Source organism: Phodopus roborovskii, unplaced genomic scaffold (genome assembly GCF_943737965.1).
Source record: "Phodopus roborovskii unplaced genomic scaffold, PHOROB, whole genome shotgun sequence".
NCBI lineage: Eukaryota > Metazoa > Chordata > Mammalia > Rodentia > Cricetidae > Phodopus > Phodopus roborovskii.
In genome coordinates this window covers 26,189,379-26,204,702 of record NW_026126525.1, presented here as the reverse complement: position 1 = coordinate 26,204,702, position 15,324 = coordinate 26,189,379, and the positions used below count along the sequence as shown (strand labels likewise).

Here is a 15,324-nt window from a genome sequence, read left to right as displayed (position 1 = left end):
CTCAGATGGTTTCACCTCTGCTTGCTTTCCCAAAGGAACAGCTAGACTTGGAACCTGAATTCTTAGGCTATCATAAAACTAAAACCCAATAAGCCGTGTGACTTTAAGCAAACTCTCCACGCCCATGCCTCATTCACTCACTCTACATTAAAAATGTTATTGACCTTGTCCTCCAGCCTAGCAAGAATGGGGCGAGGAGAGAGAAAACCTAACACAGCAAATACATTTCTTGTGCACCCGGTCTTACTGAGATGCTTCCCATTGACTTTTCAGTCCTCACAACCGTGGCTATGGCCCTCACACTACACACGAGAAGAAATGAGGCAAACATTAAAAGACTTGCCCAAGGGCATCAGTTAATATGTGGCAAAATTCAGGACAAAGGTAGACATTCTGGCTTCTGTTCAGAAGCCAGACCTCACGTCTGTATTTATTGCTCACGGTGGGGGAAATGCTAAGTAAGGTTCATTGCACGTGGTGACTACGGGAAGCAGAGCCATGGGGTTGCTCACTGTTTCTCTGTCTTTGAGGTCCAGTTATCTTCTTCCCATTGCACTTATCACCTCTTGTCTTCCTCCCCTCTCTTGCATCCCCTTTGCCCATGTTGCTTCTAAGCAACCATCCCAGAACTTGTATCTTTAAAATATTCCCTAAAGAAAAAATAAGTGAAGCCATGCTCAGCAGACACACAGAAGAGGACTGAGACATGTGGGAAGTACGTTACTGTCGTGAGACAGTTTTCATATGTGGGGTCAGCATGAAGAATTACACTAGAAGCATTTCTCCAACTGTATTTGGAGCAAAATAGTAATGCATTTACTGAGGGAGGAAAAGTGCCCTAGTCAAATAAGCTAGTTTATCCTCTGTCTCTCCCATTGGAAAAGACAATATTCATTAGCATAGTGAAATACTATAAGGAAAAAACAGGCTGGCAGTCAGCATGGTGGTACTTTCTACACTCGCTTGACCATAACACCTTCTTGCCCCTGACCTCAAATAATTATAACATTCACTTTGGGAATGAAAAGTTTAAATTATCCTTAAGTCAAAAACTCATAATCTTTTCTGGACAGACTCAAGATATGTCCTCTGAGAGGACAGCAAGTCAGCCAATAATGCTAGTCTCCACAGGGATCCTGTGTGGAGTTCTGCCATGTGTCTGGAGTGAAAAGGCTAAAACTTCAGACTAAAATGTCATACACAATACAAGGAGAATCTACCAAATCTTCACTCAATGTGTAGTTTTGTGGACAAGAACAATGGGAGCTCATGAACCTTAAAGAGACCCCAAAGGCATTTGTCTGGAGGGTACCATCAACTACTACCTTGCACTTGACCCCCAACAGCATATTTACATGACTTAGGAAGCATGGCCAGAATACGCCATCATACCACATCTCCTTTCAAGTTCACCTCCCTGGGTCATTTTTCATTTTTTATGCATTGGCTCAATTAATGATGTGGATGATGCAACAGGAGACAAAGGAATGATGGCTAGGAGATGTAGGAAGATTCAGTCTCTTTTTTCCTAGTAAATTTTGAGCAGAGGAAGCATTGAATGAACTCACCATTCACAACCAGGGAAACCACATGGCTCTGTTTCTCCATTGAAATGGGATTGGTGAGAACGATTGTGTAGTTTCCTGCGTCTCGTTCACTCACTTCCATGATTGTGAGCTCATCACCCACTATCATTGTGTAATTGGACTCAATGGGTCTTCCATTTCTGTACCTATGGAAGATAGTCCCAGGAATTAGCACAACAGAGGGATTTGATCTCATGCAGACCAATACTTTGCATTGCTTTCCAGTAGTTACCATTTGATATCAGGAGCAGGGTAACTCAGGTGTTTGACAGGGATTCGGACTTGGCTGCCCACCGTTGCTTCCACCAAAGATTCCATACTGCTATCAAAAGCAATAAAAGGTTTTGCTAGAAGAAAACAAAACAATGGCTCTCATGAATGCCAAGTTACTACAAATGCCTTTTTTGGTTTGGATTTTTAGTCAAGTGAAAAGTTAGATGTTGGGGTACACGTATAAAGTATCATTCTGAGAGTTGCCACACTGTCTGTTGCAGCCACATTCCAGCTCCCGTCTATCAGAATTCTGTCCTCACTAGTGCTTTCTCATGAGCCTTCAGCTTCCATCCTTCCACACAACCTTCTCTAGATCCCCCAGGGAACCACTGGGCATACCTTGCCCTCTGCTGCCATAACACCCTCTACCCACACTCTAGGTGTTGATTGCCCCAACACTCCCTCCTCAGACCTCTCTCTTCCCCTGCCCCCTCTGCTGTCTAGTACTAGATTTAAAGCATCTGTTACATAAACAAACTATCAACCCCTGCCTGACTTCTCTGTATTTCAGGTTTATATATCAAACATCTCCTCCTGGATGTTTAATGGGCATCTCCAAAAGGAACTCACTCAGTGCTGTTCTACAAATCCCATCCCACCCAACCCCTTTCACTTAGTAACACCACTCTTCCACTGCTTGTGTTAAAGCTCAAGCCTTTATCACAGCCAACGAGTCAACCAGCAAGTCTAGTTGACTATGCCTTCACAATAGACCCAGGATCTCGTGTCTTCTACTCTCTCCACAGATACCCTAGTCCACGTCCTCTATCTTCTCTCACCTGGATTTGAACAATCAGCTCCTAACTTCTCTCCACTCTTCTGCCTTCACCACCTTACAGTAGCACAATGATAGATCACTAACCTAACCTGTGCAAGACCCTGACATCACAAAACAAACTATTCCATGTAAGCTGCAAAATAACCCTGTAAAAGCATAAGCCAGATCTCCAGCAAGCATAAATTATCTAAGCTGAGACAGCATGCAAATGAGAGTGCACAACCGAGAATTTGGGTGATTTATCTAAAGCCACAGAGAAAGCAACTGAATCTGGGTTTCCCCAATTTGAGGGTGCATACTTCTTCAAGTAAGCCCTTAGCCTCCCTTACTGAAATCTTAAACAACATACCACCACATATACCAGCACTCTACTTCTAATAATATCTATACTCGCAGAAACAGCTCTAACAAGTAAGGCCTAGTGAGCACTTAGCATGCTTCATTTCAAAGTTGAGATTTTGAATCCAAGTCCCTGACTCCAAAGCTAAGCTGTTGACCTCTAGGCCTTGTGTCCTTGTTAACAAGAACTCAAAAGTATCTTCCAAATGAACAAGATAACTTGAACTGATGTAGGTCATCTCACTCTCACAGGTACAGTATATTAGCAAGAAAATGGTCGCTTACTATGAATTTGGACATATGTGCTGTTTCTCTTGGTTATCCGCCCACTGAATGCTGTGCAGATATATAGCCCTTGATCATTCCGGGTCACACTATCGATTATCAAGGTGCTCAAAAATTTCTTCGTCACAGTCCCAGGAAGGGGTTTCAAGTCCCGGTTTATAATCTTCTTATGCTGATGCTGAGAAGAAAAAAAAAGAATTTTGCAAATGTTCACAGCCCAGGAGAACAACTAACCATCCAATAGTCCTAGAGACCCACAGAATCAAGTCCTGTCCCTTGGTGAGCACTACCATTATTAATTAAGGCTTTAAGCACCACATCAACAACATATATATTGTGATTCAAGAGAAATGAGTGGAAGTTGAAATGCTTGGAACTGAGGTAGAACTATGAAGACTTCTTTAGCTAATGAGAATGAGATGTGTGCGGAGTGTAGATACAAATACAACTGTTTAAAGAGCAATGCAACTCAGGTCATCTCTTAAAGGGAAAAACAGATCAAGGGCTTTAGAGAATAGAGAAATAATGTAATGTCAACCTAGTGGAGGCCAATATGCACAGGCCAACTATAGCAGGGTGGGTTGAGATTCCTAGCAAGGTATCTTTTCATAGTTGCTATGTATTCTGCCGTACTTCTATATTAAAGTGTGAGTGCATTGGTGTGTGTGTGTGTGTGTGTGTGGGTGTGTGTGTGTGGGTGGGTGGGTAGAGAGAGAGAGAGAGAGAGAGAGAGAGAGAGACACACACACACACACACACACACACACACACAGAATATATACACGTTTTTAAGCCTTTATGATTTATCTGACCAGAGGGGACCCTATATCTCTTCAGCAAACTTCATTAGGGTGTATTATCAAAGTATTCAGAGGTCTGGCTCTGAGCTGTTTGTGTTACCTTCAAAGAAGGGAGCTGCCAGTTGATAACAAGTCCCACGTTGAGCTCAGTTCTTGCTGTACAATTTAAGACAAGCTTCTCTCCCGCAGATAGCTCGACTCTATGAGGGGGGCTCAGGGTCACATCATAAATCCTATATCCTGGAGAGAGTAAATGATAAAAACAGAAAGTAAGACGGAAAAGACATCCAGGACTTGGCACACGTCTTTTAAAGTGGTGCAAAGTGTGTGACATCACTTCTCTTTGGAGGACTCACTGCTTTTTGATGGCTTTCAGGAAAAAAGGTTTATAGTGATTTACAAATCACTATCTTCAGCGGTTCTGAAAATGTTGTAACCCAGTGAATAATAAAATCTAGGCTAATGGGGCCTACTTGAGTAAATTGCTGAACTTTCCATAAAATAGATACAATTAAAAGAACTGGTGCCAAGTGGTGATCTGAATATTGTATTTTTCATAACACAAGCTCCTGTGGTGATACTTTTTCATTCTTAGTCTTGGCCAGAAAGGAGGAGCCCCCCTCCCTCCACAGCGTCTGGTAGAAAAGAGTATCTATAAGGAGTTGACCACCTCTGTAGCCTGAGCTAATATCTTTTTCCACACCCCTTGCCCTTCACCCTACACCTTCCTCTCCAGGATCGTAGAAAAGCCACTCTTCATTAGATGGTATTAATGGCACAGAAAGAAAACACCCACTTACCTATAACCACAACTATGTACATGATAGACTGGTAGGTTTCATCATTGATCTTTGCCTCACAGAAGACCATGCCGGCATAGCTGATCATGTAACTGGGGATAGTAAAGCCTTTCTCACTGTCCCAGGAGATTCTGTTTCCATCAGGAACAAACCTCTTTTCTGGATATCTCTAGATAGCAACAAAGAAACAGTGAGCATTTAACTCAGTGCTTTCAGAACTTGATAACTCCTGAAGGCTCCATCTTACTATCAGGAACATAGTTTGGTTTTGTTTATTGTGCTGTTGACCCTCCCTAAGGGCCTTTACAGTTCACTATTGACCTGCTATTGGAAACAGGAAGCACATCGGCAAAGAGGCTTACAGCCTGGAAACTTAGGAAGTGACTGAAAAAAGAGGCAACTCACCGCACAGAGTGACACGTTGAGGCTTGAAACTGACCCTCGGCATGGAATCACCACGGTTTTGTTCTTGTTCTCAGTGATGTACACGATGTCATGCTGATCACTGACAGAAGCGATGAATGGTGACCTGTAATCTGGAAGAAAAGTGAAGTCTTCCAGTGAGTTATTAGCAGGACAGTTGGTATTCTTGGATCCATGAACCCTAACTGAATGAGTGAATGATTACCATTGACAACTTGCATGCCCATAGGTTAATCTGCATGTAGATATTTGGCTCCAAAGCTATGGCCAAGGAAGGGGAAAGAAGCATATACATATACAGACATACACACACACATGCACACACACACACACACACACACACACAGAGAGAGAGAGAGAGAGAGAGAGAAGATCTGAATGAAAACTACAAAAATGCGCTTAACTTCTGCACATGGAATAGTAGCAAGTATAATCTATTTTCGAAATTCCATGATTTAATAGATTATTATATTTTTTTAATAAAATAAGCATTTTAATTTAAATCCATACACTGAAACTATGAATTTTATGATGCTAAAACTTCATTTCTTTCAGTAGGCAAATAGTATAAATGACCTGAAAAGAAACTGAAATCTTTAAACTAAGAGCAAGTAGCAATTAGATGAGTCAGTCATTCAAAAGAATGATTTCTATAATACCTTAAGACTGTGAGCACTGAAGATGTAAGATTTTATGCAATAATGTTTAATAGCCAATACATCCAGTTCAAGCTTTAAACTTTATTAATATATCTCTGACAATAAATACTTAGAAAACCATAATGCCAAAAGATTGGACCAAAAGCCAGAGTCCTTTTGATAACCTTCAGAGAGAATTCACACTGCATTAATACATGGCTGGGAATTTACTCCATTCCCCAGAGATAGAGGACATGGTCTGGAGCCACCACTTGAAATCTCAGAGATAAAATCTCAGCTCCTACCCCCCACCCACCCCCATACACATCTGATCAAGCCTTTCCAGGGGTGAAAAAAAGAGTTAATGAAGCCAAAGGGAAGAAAAGTAGCTAATTCCTTTCAACAGCAAAAATCTGGTTTCCTCCCCAGCTGGAAAGCATAGAAATACAGCTAGCTTCACCCCCCCCCCCCATGCCATAGCTATTATCATAGGAGGCCAAGGCCAGCTTCCTGGCTCCATCCACTGCTAGATGGGTCAGAGGACAGAGGAAGTAAGGTGGGGACCATAGGGGGACATTAAGGACCTACCCATAGGGAATAACATTCAAAGCTTTCTTTCCTGTTGTTAAACTTCATTACCAACTTAAAATGCTAAGCTGAGGCAGGAGCAGAATTTCATGGTGGATCCAAAGGTGTTAGAGACCACCGCTTGTTGCTATTGCCTACCCTCCATGCACATGTTAATGGACTATTACTTGCTTCATTCGGAGCCTGGAGAAGATAAATTAATCTCTTGACTTAAGACTAAAGCTATTTGGCAAATCGATTCTATTTTGGTAGCCTTACAGGGGAAATAAACAAAAGAGCATTAAACAACCATGCATCCTCTCAAAATAAAATATTTACTGTAACTCAAGAAATGACTTTTTACATGTCTCCAGGTTTCCTGACTCAGGGAGAAGGAAGTCAGGAGATATTGTGGGAGAGTCTCATCTTGTAGTATTTCCAGACAGGCAGAGAGCAGGAAATCCTTGCAGTCTTCTGAGAGAGCCACATCTCCCAAGACTGCCAGATCAAAAGGAGCCAGACATTCCCCAAGGTCTGTCTCCCTTGATTCTGCAGAGTGAGGAGGAGAGTACAGAACCCCCTCTTAGCCTTTGCTTACCCTGGGCAAAAAGAATGCCCAACTACTGAGCAGCGCCAGCGCACATGGGTCATTGGGACAGTCTCCCACTGAAAGGGAAGGGCAGGTCTGCAAGGGTGCTGCCCTGATGAAGAGCCTTCCTGTCTGGTATTAGTGGCTTCTAGAAAAAAAATCTCAAAAGTCATTTCCACGGGTCTCAAATCGTCTGAGATGTAAGATTGCATACAGATGAATAAATAAATAAATAAATAAATAAATAAATAAATAAATAAATAAAATACCTTTAAAGACCTACCCTTCTCCAAAGGAAACACAGCCCTTGTCAAATATAATGTAACCAGACTTGGAGAGACAGTCCAGCACTTAGAAGTGCTGGCTGCTCCTGCAGGCATTTGCATTCATTTCTTAGCACCCATGGTGGCTCAGAGTCATCTGTAACTCCAGGTCCAGGGGGGGGTCTAATGCCCTCTTATGACCCCCCCACAAATAGTAGACATGCACACAGTACACACACAAACATGAAAAACTCATTCACAAAATAAAAACTTGTAAATCTTTAACTATAATGCAGCCTTTATATTCCTGAGAAGTGCATATTACAGGCGTCTCACAAGTGAAGACAAGTTTTTCACAAGAAAAGGTGGTGTGCAATTTTTAAAATATAAAATAGATCATAATTCATACTCTAAATGTTGAATGCATGTTGTCTTGTAGTTTTTTGTTTTTAATTCTAAAGATGCTAAGTTACATGCCTTTGCTTATAGTGCTAAAGTAATCCTTTGATGTGAGACAAAAGCTAAGCTAATCCTTTGACATAAAATGAAAGGTCTTTCGTAAATCAGTCCTAAATCATTAGCTCTTAAAGGTGAACTATGCAAAGGAAGTCCACACAGCTACTCAGCCCCTTAAAATAAAATACTCTCTCTAACTATGAAGTGATTTTTTTATGTCTCTAGGCTGCATCTTCCTGGAATGGATTGCAAACTTCAAGCCCTCTCAAAGCACATAAGCAAAGACAAGAAATGCAGTCCTCCAAGGATTCTTTTGAGGTGGTGTTGTGCTTTGCACATGGGTATGTGGATTTTTTTTTAAATAAAGTGTGAGCCTGGAAAGGAAAGATCTTATGGGGGAGGGGGAAAAACACAACCTCCAGAGTCCTTGGCTATTTCACTATGCATTCCTGCAAAAAACCTCCTCCCTGCTACAGATAACCTATCTCACCACAGAAACCTCTCTATAATTCACCTCCAATCTCCCTCCATTTCTAAGATCTCAGGGTCTCAAACAGGAGAAAGCATTTTATGAGTCCCTATAGCCCATGGCAGGTCACAAAGAATCTCGGAGCACCATAGAGAAGGGACCAGGACTGACCTAACTGAAGAAGACAGATGCAGCTCAGACCAAAGCCCAGACTCAGTGTGTCCTTTCTCAAAAGAAGCCTGGGAGAGCAGATTTTATATTCCTTTTGGCAAACAGCCTTTCCATCAAGACTCCTGTTGGATTCAACTTTTCTTGTGCCTGTTGTGGTTTAGGCCTAGTAAGTGGATGTGGGAAGTACGTTCTTATCTACTGCTTACCTTGAACATGGACATAAATGCTGGAGGCCATGTCGACATCCTGATAGAAGCACTTGTAGGCTCCAGTATCATTTGAAACCACTTTTGGAATTGTGAGTGTCTTGCAGAAGACACTATCACTGCATTCAGTCACCAACACCCTTTCCTCAGAACGATGATTGTTGGGCCAAAGCCAACCCAGGTCCCTCTGTCCCCTGAAAAATGTATTCCAGGCAGGTATTAATGTGACACTCCGTGGCATGAGGCTATGACTCAGAGAAGGAAAGGTTTGGTTCTCACATGCACATAAAATGCACAACAGACACTTTAAAGTTGATAGACACCAATGGCAGACAGAATGCATGGCCATGCCACCAAAGATCACACACTATTTCAGAAATCACCCATGGGGTCATGTGTTTTCTGTTAGTCCACACATTCATTGTTTCAGTGAACACTTTTTAAGTACATATGATGGCTATGCAGTATTAAGGACAAAAAACACAGCTTTAAGGAACCAAACATAGGATGTTCACTGCTAGAGCACTTGCCCAGTGTACACCAAGAACACATAAATCAATGCCTTTATGAAAGCTCACTCTAATGAGGGAGAGACAAGTAGGACATACGAGTCATTGTATAAAAGGTGTTGATTTAGTGCTGTGAAGAAAAACATAAAAGAAGCAAAGAACAGGGAGGAACTTGGCCAAGCTGGCCCTATGCAAATGACAAGGAACAGCATTTCAAGCAAGAATGGTAGATGTGAAGGACAGGGACCAGTGAGCATCTGGAGTGTTGGGGGAGCAGCAGGGAAGCCAGAATCATCATGTAGGTATTGGGGGAGGAAAAAGAGAGGGTATCAAGAGAAGAGGCTCTTGGTACATCCTCGCAAGGGTCAAGTTAAATAGACAATACTTTCATTGCTCCATTCCTCCCCAAGACAAAGGAAGGTAGCCAATAGGAATAAAACAATGTGGCCCACTGAGCCTTCATTCAAAGAACTTGAATCTCCCAGGACATCACAGTTTTGACTGTGCCTGTTCACTCCCGGGTTTGCTCAGAACACAAGAAATGTTTCTGAAGTTTCCCTTAAAGGGAGGAGGGGAACCTTTGCAGATCTTAAGTGACCTTTGTATCTGAGGCTAGGTAGAGGGGGAAGTCTCTGGAAACACCATGACTTATCGAAGATAAACAGCTCCTGCTATGGCTTTCTGTTTTTGTTCCCCCCCCCCAAAGGCTGGGTATTGGTGACTTTGCAGCCCTTAGATAAGAGGCCTAGGGCCTCTCCACATGCAACAATCTAAAACAGACCTGAATTATGCTGTGGACCACTTGGTATTCTCCAAGTAAGAAGCAATGACCACAAGCTGCCAAGGTTCTTTGTGGCACCAAGCACTCTTAGATGGCATCATTATCTATCACCATCTCCACTAAAACCACACTGGTCTGCAGAGACCTCTGGGTCATTCATAAATGAGCACCACATCCACCTACACCTCTTCTAATCTATTCTATATTTACTTTCTTGTGTCTTGGTTGAAAAGCAAAATTCTAGAGGCCTCCTCTTGTCCAAAAGTTCTGTTTCCCTGCTTATCTAGCATCAGCAGCATGGCTTCTTGCTGGCAAGAGGGAAAGAGGCCCTGAACATCAAGCCACAGTATGAAGTTCATGATTTAAGCTGGTCAGGAACATTGTTGACTAGAGATTAAATTGCTACTACAGACAGAATTTCATTTGTAGAATACATTTCTTATAAAGATGTCCAAAAACCATTCAGACTGACATGAACATGGCTCAAACTTCAACTCTATTTCACAAGGATAAGTCCTTAACTTTACTGATTCATCAATAGTCATGAATGTCTATCACATGTCAGTTTTTGGCATGCATGTACATGTGTGCATGCTTGTGCGTATGCATGTGTGGGTGTTGCATTTGTGCAAAATGCTTGTACGTGTTGAAAAGGCCCAGAAAAACAGTTCAAAAGTTTGAAGAGACCTTTCTCATTGTTTCATTATTGCTTGAGTTCTTAGAAGCCTCATGACTTATAAACAATTACAACAATACAATTATAATTCTGCAGTAATGGAAATTGTTGTGACCTCAATAAACAATGGGTCTTTTCACACAGGAAATCTGAATCTAAAATGAACCCTTACCTGCAAGTAATCTGAAGGGTTGTATTTGCCAAAATTGTAAGTACATCTTTTTGTGTGCTGAGCTTGGGTGGATGGAGGGAATCATCCGGCAAACCTAGAAACAAATTAGATAAGAGTCAGACCCAATAGGAAATACCTTCCATAAACAATGCACACTCCAAGTTTTAAAAGGCCTCTTCAGCAATTCATCGTATAAAAGTGGAATCTGCTTTGCCCCATTCCCAGTAAAAGTTCACAGGCTCTGTCATAACAGGAAGAATGGGCAGATGGTCACAAACCAACACAACAGTTCTGCAATTCACGGCGCTAGGGTGGAGTTCCTGTTTTCCTGCACTGCCAACTTCAAGGTCTTACAAAAGGATATGGGACATTGAAATCCAGTGAGCCACCATCTGATGATCTCAGGCCCTTGGGAAAGCATAGGATGTACACATCTGACTAAATTGCTGATTAATGAAAACTCCCTGGAGAGAGCTCCTCTATACAGCTCATCTCCATACCCCTGAAAGGGGCAGGAGCCACTCTGACCTTGTCCCATTGTCTTTTATCATGCTGTGTAGCAGATTTCCTCTGGTAACCAAGCTGAGGTAGTGGCTCCTAAAGACAGTACATTTAAATGAAGGAAAAGGAATTGAGGAAGAGAAACATTTCTCAAGTTCATGCATACATGCATATTAATATACTTTTTCTCTGAGCAAAACTTAAAATAGTGTAACTCTAATGAGCTACAATGAGGGAGTCTCAACTGATAATTAATCAAAGCTCTGAGCTCATCTCAACACAAAACTCCAGACACAAGATACATGTTACCTAAAGAATTAAAATGCAGGAAAACATCATGAGAGGTACACTTCTCTACAGGTCATGTCACAGCAAGATGACTAGGTGTCAGTCACCTAAATGTAAAGCGTTACCACGCATGTTAAAAGCATGAGAAAAAGAGAAGTTGCCCACCATGCTAAGTGACATCAAAATGATCCAGCTCTCAGCTTGAAAACGTAACTGACCTGCCTAGCATGGCGGTACACACCTGGAAATCCAGCACTCAAATGAACCAAACAAGAGGACTGTAAGTTTGAGGCTAGCCTGGGCTGGCCTCACATAGTGAGACTGTCTCAAAAGAAAAAAAAATAACTAATTAATACCAGGCAGCCACCCAGGCTTTCGAATTCACACCAACTGAGAACAGATGACTCGTAGGGTCTCAGCTGCCATTGACCTCGTTGGGCAAATAAGTGAGCATGAACAAATACAGGGCCGTGTGAATAAAGAGAGTATGAGCAAATAGTCAGGGCAAATAGCCAGTGCTGTGACACTGTGGCCCCTATGTGAATAACTTGAGGCAGGTTGTTAACTGACAGCACAGGCTCTCACACACCTACACAGATGTACAAAACAATCTACAGCTATACCACCCCAAATACACCCAATCTAATCATATGCTTATATGCTGCTGATATAACCATAGGTTTATTGACTGCTGACATATTTTCAAACATTGGAAATGAAATGACATTAAATAGCCTCAGAAGCTAGTTGACATCATCAATGACTTGTGTTTGGACAGTGGTTCTGAACTTTATGTGGTGTTTGGATATTCCTAGGTCGGCAAATATGCGTTTTAAGTGGCATTTAAAGTAACTGTGTCACAGGTGCTCTGGAGGACAGCCTAAGACAGCTACAGAACTAATTAGTCATGTTCAATCAATCATTGTAACACTTTTCAATATGAAAGAAATCATTGCCCTTAATATAGGCAAGCAATTAAAATGTTCATAAATGGATCTTCCAATGATGGAATGCTATTTTGTTTGAGAAGTGAAAAATCAAACAATTTGCTTGACAAATAGATTTTAAACATGAATGAGAAAAATTAGTCCAAAAACAATAACTATATACCACTCATATGATGAGCCAAATGAAAAAGAAGCCACTAGTTGGGCAGATGTGTAAGGGAAAATGTGGTAGTAAATAACTAGCCATTCAATAAACTGTGTCCACGCCATCTCCACAGCAGATGACTTTTATTTTCCAGTGCTGGGAAGTGAACCCAGACCCTTAGTGTTCTACCTCTGATCTACATGCCACAGCCACTGAAAGCACCTTAACTGTCTCTGTAATAGAGTACAGCGAGAGATTATCTGAGACTGCAGGCACTTTAGCTGTATTCATTTTTAAGAGATGTCCCATTCACAAGACCATCTACAACACCATGCTATTCTAGGGATCTCTCCACAATCAAGTCTAGTCAGCAAGGTTATCGATAATAACTAGAGAGTTACATCAATGACTAACACTCCCCCACCCACCCACCCACTAAATCTCATTCATTTTTATTGACAAGTTTGGGTGCTCTCCCTTAGAAAGCTCATTCTGACTGTAAGAGGTACATATGCTACTACACAATAAAAGCCCTTTTATGTTCGAATCCCATAACCAACACTAATTAATTTGTGCACTGTTATCCTTCCCGCTCAAAGACAAGAAGGAAAAACAACAGCAGCTCTGTCTCTAGACTTCGATGGCACCAATTACAGTCCAATCCAATTAAGCAAGTCACACACTCCAAAAGGGCAACCTCCATTTTATTCAGGGAACCAGGCTACTGTTAAACTGCTGCTCTAGGAACACCCCAGGCTTCAAAGCAACTCACTTCTTTGTGGGACACAGGGCAAGCACATGTTCCAGACTGTCTTTCTCTTCCCAGAAGTGGGGGAGAGTGGGCATTTGTCAGGGACAAATGAGTACCCATGATGGAGCTAGCCTGATGAACCGAGTCATTATGAAGAAAACTCAATAACTGTAGACAGATGATCTTGATACTGTAAGTCAATGCCAGTGTTTTTAAGGCATACGGTTCTGATGCAAGGAATGTTTTTACAGAACTGACTTCTTTTTCTGACTCCCTCTGATCTCCAATGGGTGGAGATTGGGAAATCTGCAAACTGGCTACAAAAAGGAAATGAGAGAGAAATAAAGGAAGGGACGAGAGGGAAGGGAAGGGAAGGGAAGGGAAGAGAAGGGAAGGGAAGGGAAGGGAAGGGAAGGGAAGGGAAGGGAAGGGAAGGGAAGGGAAGGGAAGGGAAGGGAAGGGAAGGGAAGGGAAGGGAAGGGAAGGGAAGGGAAGGGATGTTGCAAGAGCCCAAGAGCATGAGTGCTACTAACTGTGTTGCAGAGAGCAATTTTAAGTGATATAAAAAGTGGCTCTACAACTAAGTGCCAAGCCCAAGAGATTTCTGAAACTCCGTTTCTAACTAGGAGTTTACCCCAGGACCAAACGTTTTGGAATATTAGATAGGTAGTTACTTTAAGACACTGGAGTAACTGTCACAGAAGAGTGGACTGTCTCTTCTTCTTTCTGCGAGGAAAGTAGCAGTCCGCACCAAAGAAAGTTGGAGGAGAAAAGTGTCACCCTATGAAAAGACCTCACCTCACATAGATGGTGTGCACAAGTGCTGGAGCTAAAGGGGAGCAGAGCAGAGGGCTGGTTCCCTGCTCCACTCCGCAAAGACAGCACCAAGGGCAGGATGCCACTCAGGGCGCCCCGCTTGTGCTTGCTTCCAGGCGTTTCACTGCCTGTTCTTGCCTGTGGGGGCATCTCCTGCCCCTGCTCAGAGCGTCTTCCCACTCCCGCCTCCCTAGAACCCGAAGCTGTGTCGAGTTCACTCTACAAGCTCCAACAGACGCCTGGAGAAGATTAGAGCTCTGGGAACCATGGACTGACTGGCTGGGTCGCTTAGGGCTAGTCTTTGGACCGGTTTCCCTGATGATAATGTAAGAACACCAAAGGGCAGGTCCCTAGTTCTCTCCGAGTTAGGTCTTCTCTCGCATCGCCCTCTCCGCCCGCACCCTACTTTGTCGCTTTACTTTCAGAGTGGGCTCCTTACCCACAGAGGCGGCCCGGGTCTCCACGCAGAGCCACAGAGCGACAGCTAGCAGTGCCTTGCTCTCCATCTTGCACCTCGCGCTGGGCACACACCTCGCGCTGGGCACAGAGCCCAGTTCTTAGGCACAGGCTCTTTTCGGTCCCTGGCTGGCAAAGAAGTCACAGAGGCGATACGCGCTCCGCAGCGCAGGACCCGGGAGAGCGCAGGGCAAGGACGCCCTGGCTCCGGCCACGACTGCAGCGGAATCTGCAGACACCAGCAAACCAGGTTATCCGGGCTGCGGGACGCAATCTGAGCTTTCTGTTGTACCAGGTAGCGTCCTGCGCAATCTAAGGAAACACAGCCTACTGCTCTCTTGGGGTCCCCAGGACTCCGTGCAGAGAGCGCTGGCTAAACTCTAGAGCATGGGGGCAGGGCCATTTCTGGGAGGGGCGGAGATTCCCCGCGTCCGGTCACGCCTCTCACTGGATACCAGGTTTGGATTTCCCGGTTTCCCACGCCCACTCCCCCACCAGCCCGGAACTGTGCCTAGCGGCAAGTCGCACCCGGGAGAAAATCTGGATGCAGTTTGGTTTCTGATGGAAGTAAAATGTAGCCAGTAACGGGGACACTTTTTGCCCCCACAACCTGGGAAGCATCACCAGAAGCACATGGCC

General features: G+C 43.3%; 1 protein-coding gene across 1 annotated transcript in view; it reads right to left on the bottom strand.

Annotated features, from left to right (window-relative positions):
* Kdr (kinase insert domain receptor) overlaps positions 1-14,936 on the bottom strand; it is a 43,631-nt gene extending 28,695 nt beyond the window's left edge. The window contains exons 1-9 of the mRNA XM_051198617.1: positions 14,669-14,936; positions 10,782-10,875; positions 8,644-8,837; positions 5,267-5,397; positions 4,862-5,030; positions 4,162-4,301; positions 3,262-3,439; positions 1,819-1,933; positions 1,569-1,732 (exon numbers count right to left, since the gene is read on the bottom strand). Coding sequence (XP_051054574.1) covers positions 1,569-1,732; positions 1,819-1,933; positions 3,262-3,439; positions 4,162-4,301; positions 4,862-5,030; positions 5,267-5,397; positions 8,644-8,837; positions 10,782-10,875; positions 14,669-14,735 — 1,252 coding nt within the window. The 5' untranslated portion in view covers positions 14,736-14,936. The remainder of the gene's footprint in view (positions 1-1,568; positions 1,733-1,818; positions 1,934-3,261; positions 3,440-4,161; positions 4,302-4,861; positions 5,031-5,266; positions 5,398-8,643; positions 8,838-10,781; positions 10,876-14,668) is intronic.
* Between the last annotated feature and the right edge of the window lie 388 nt (positions 14,937-15,324).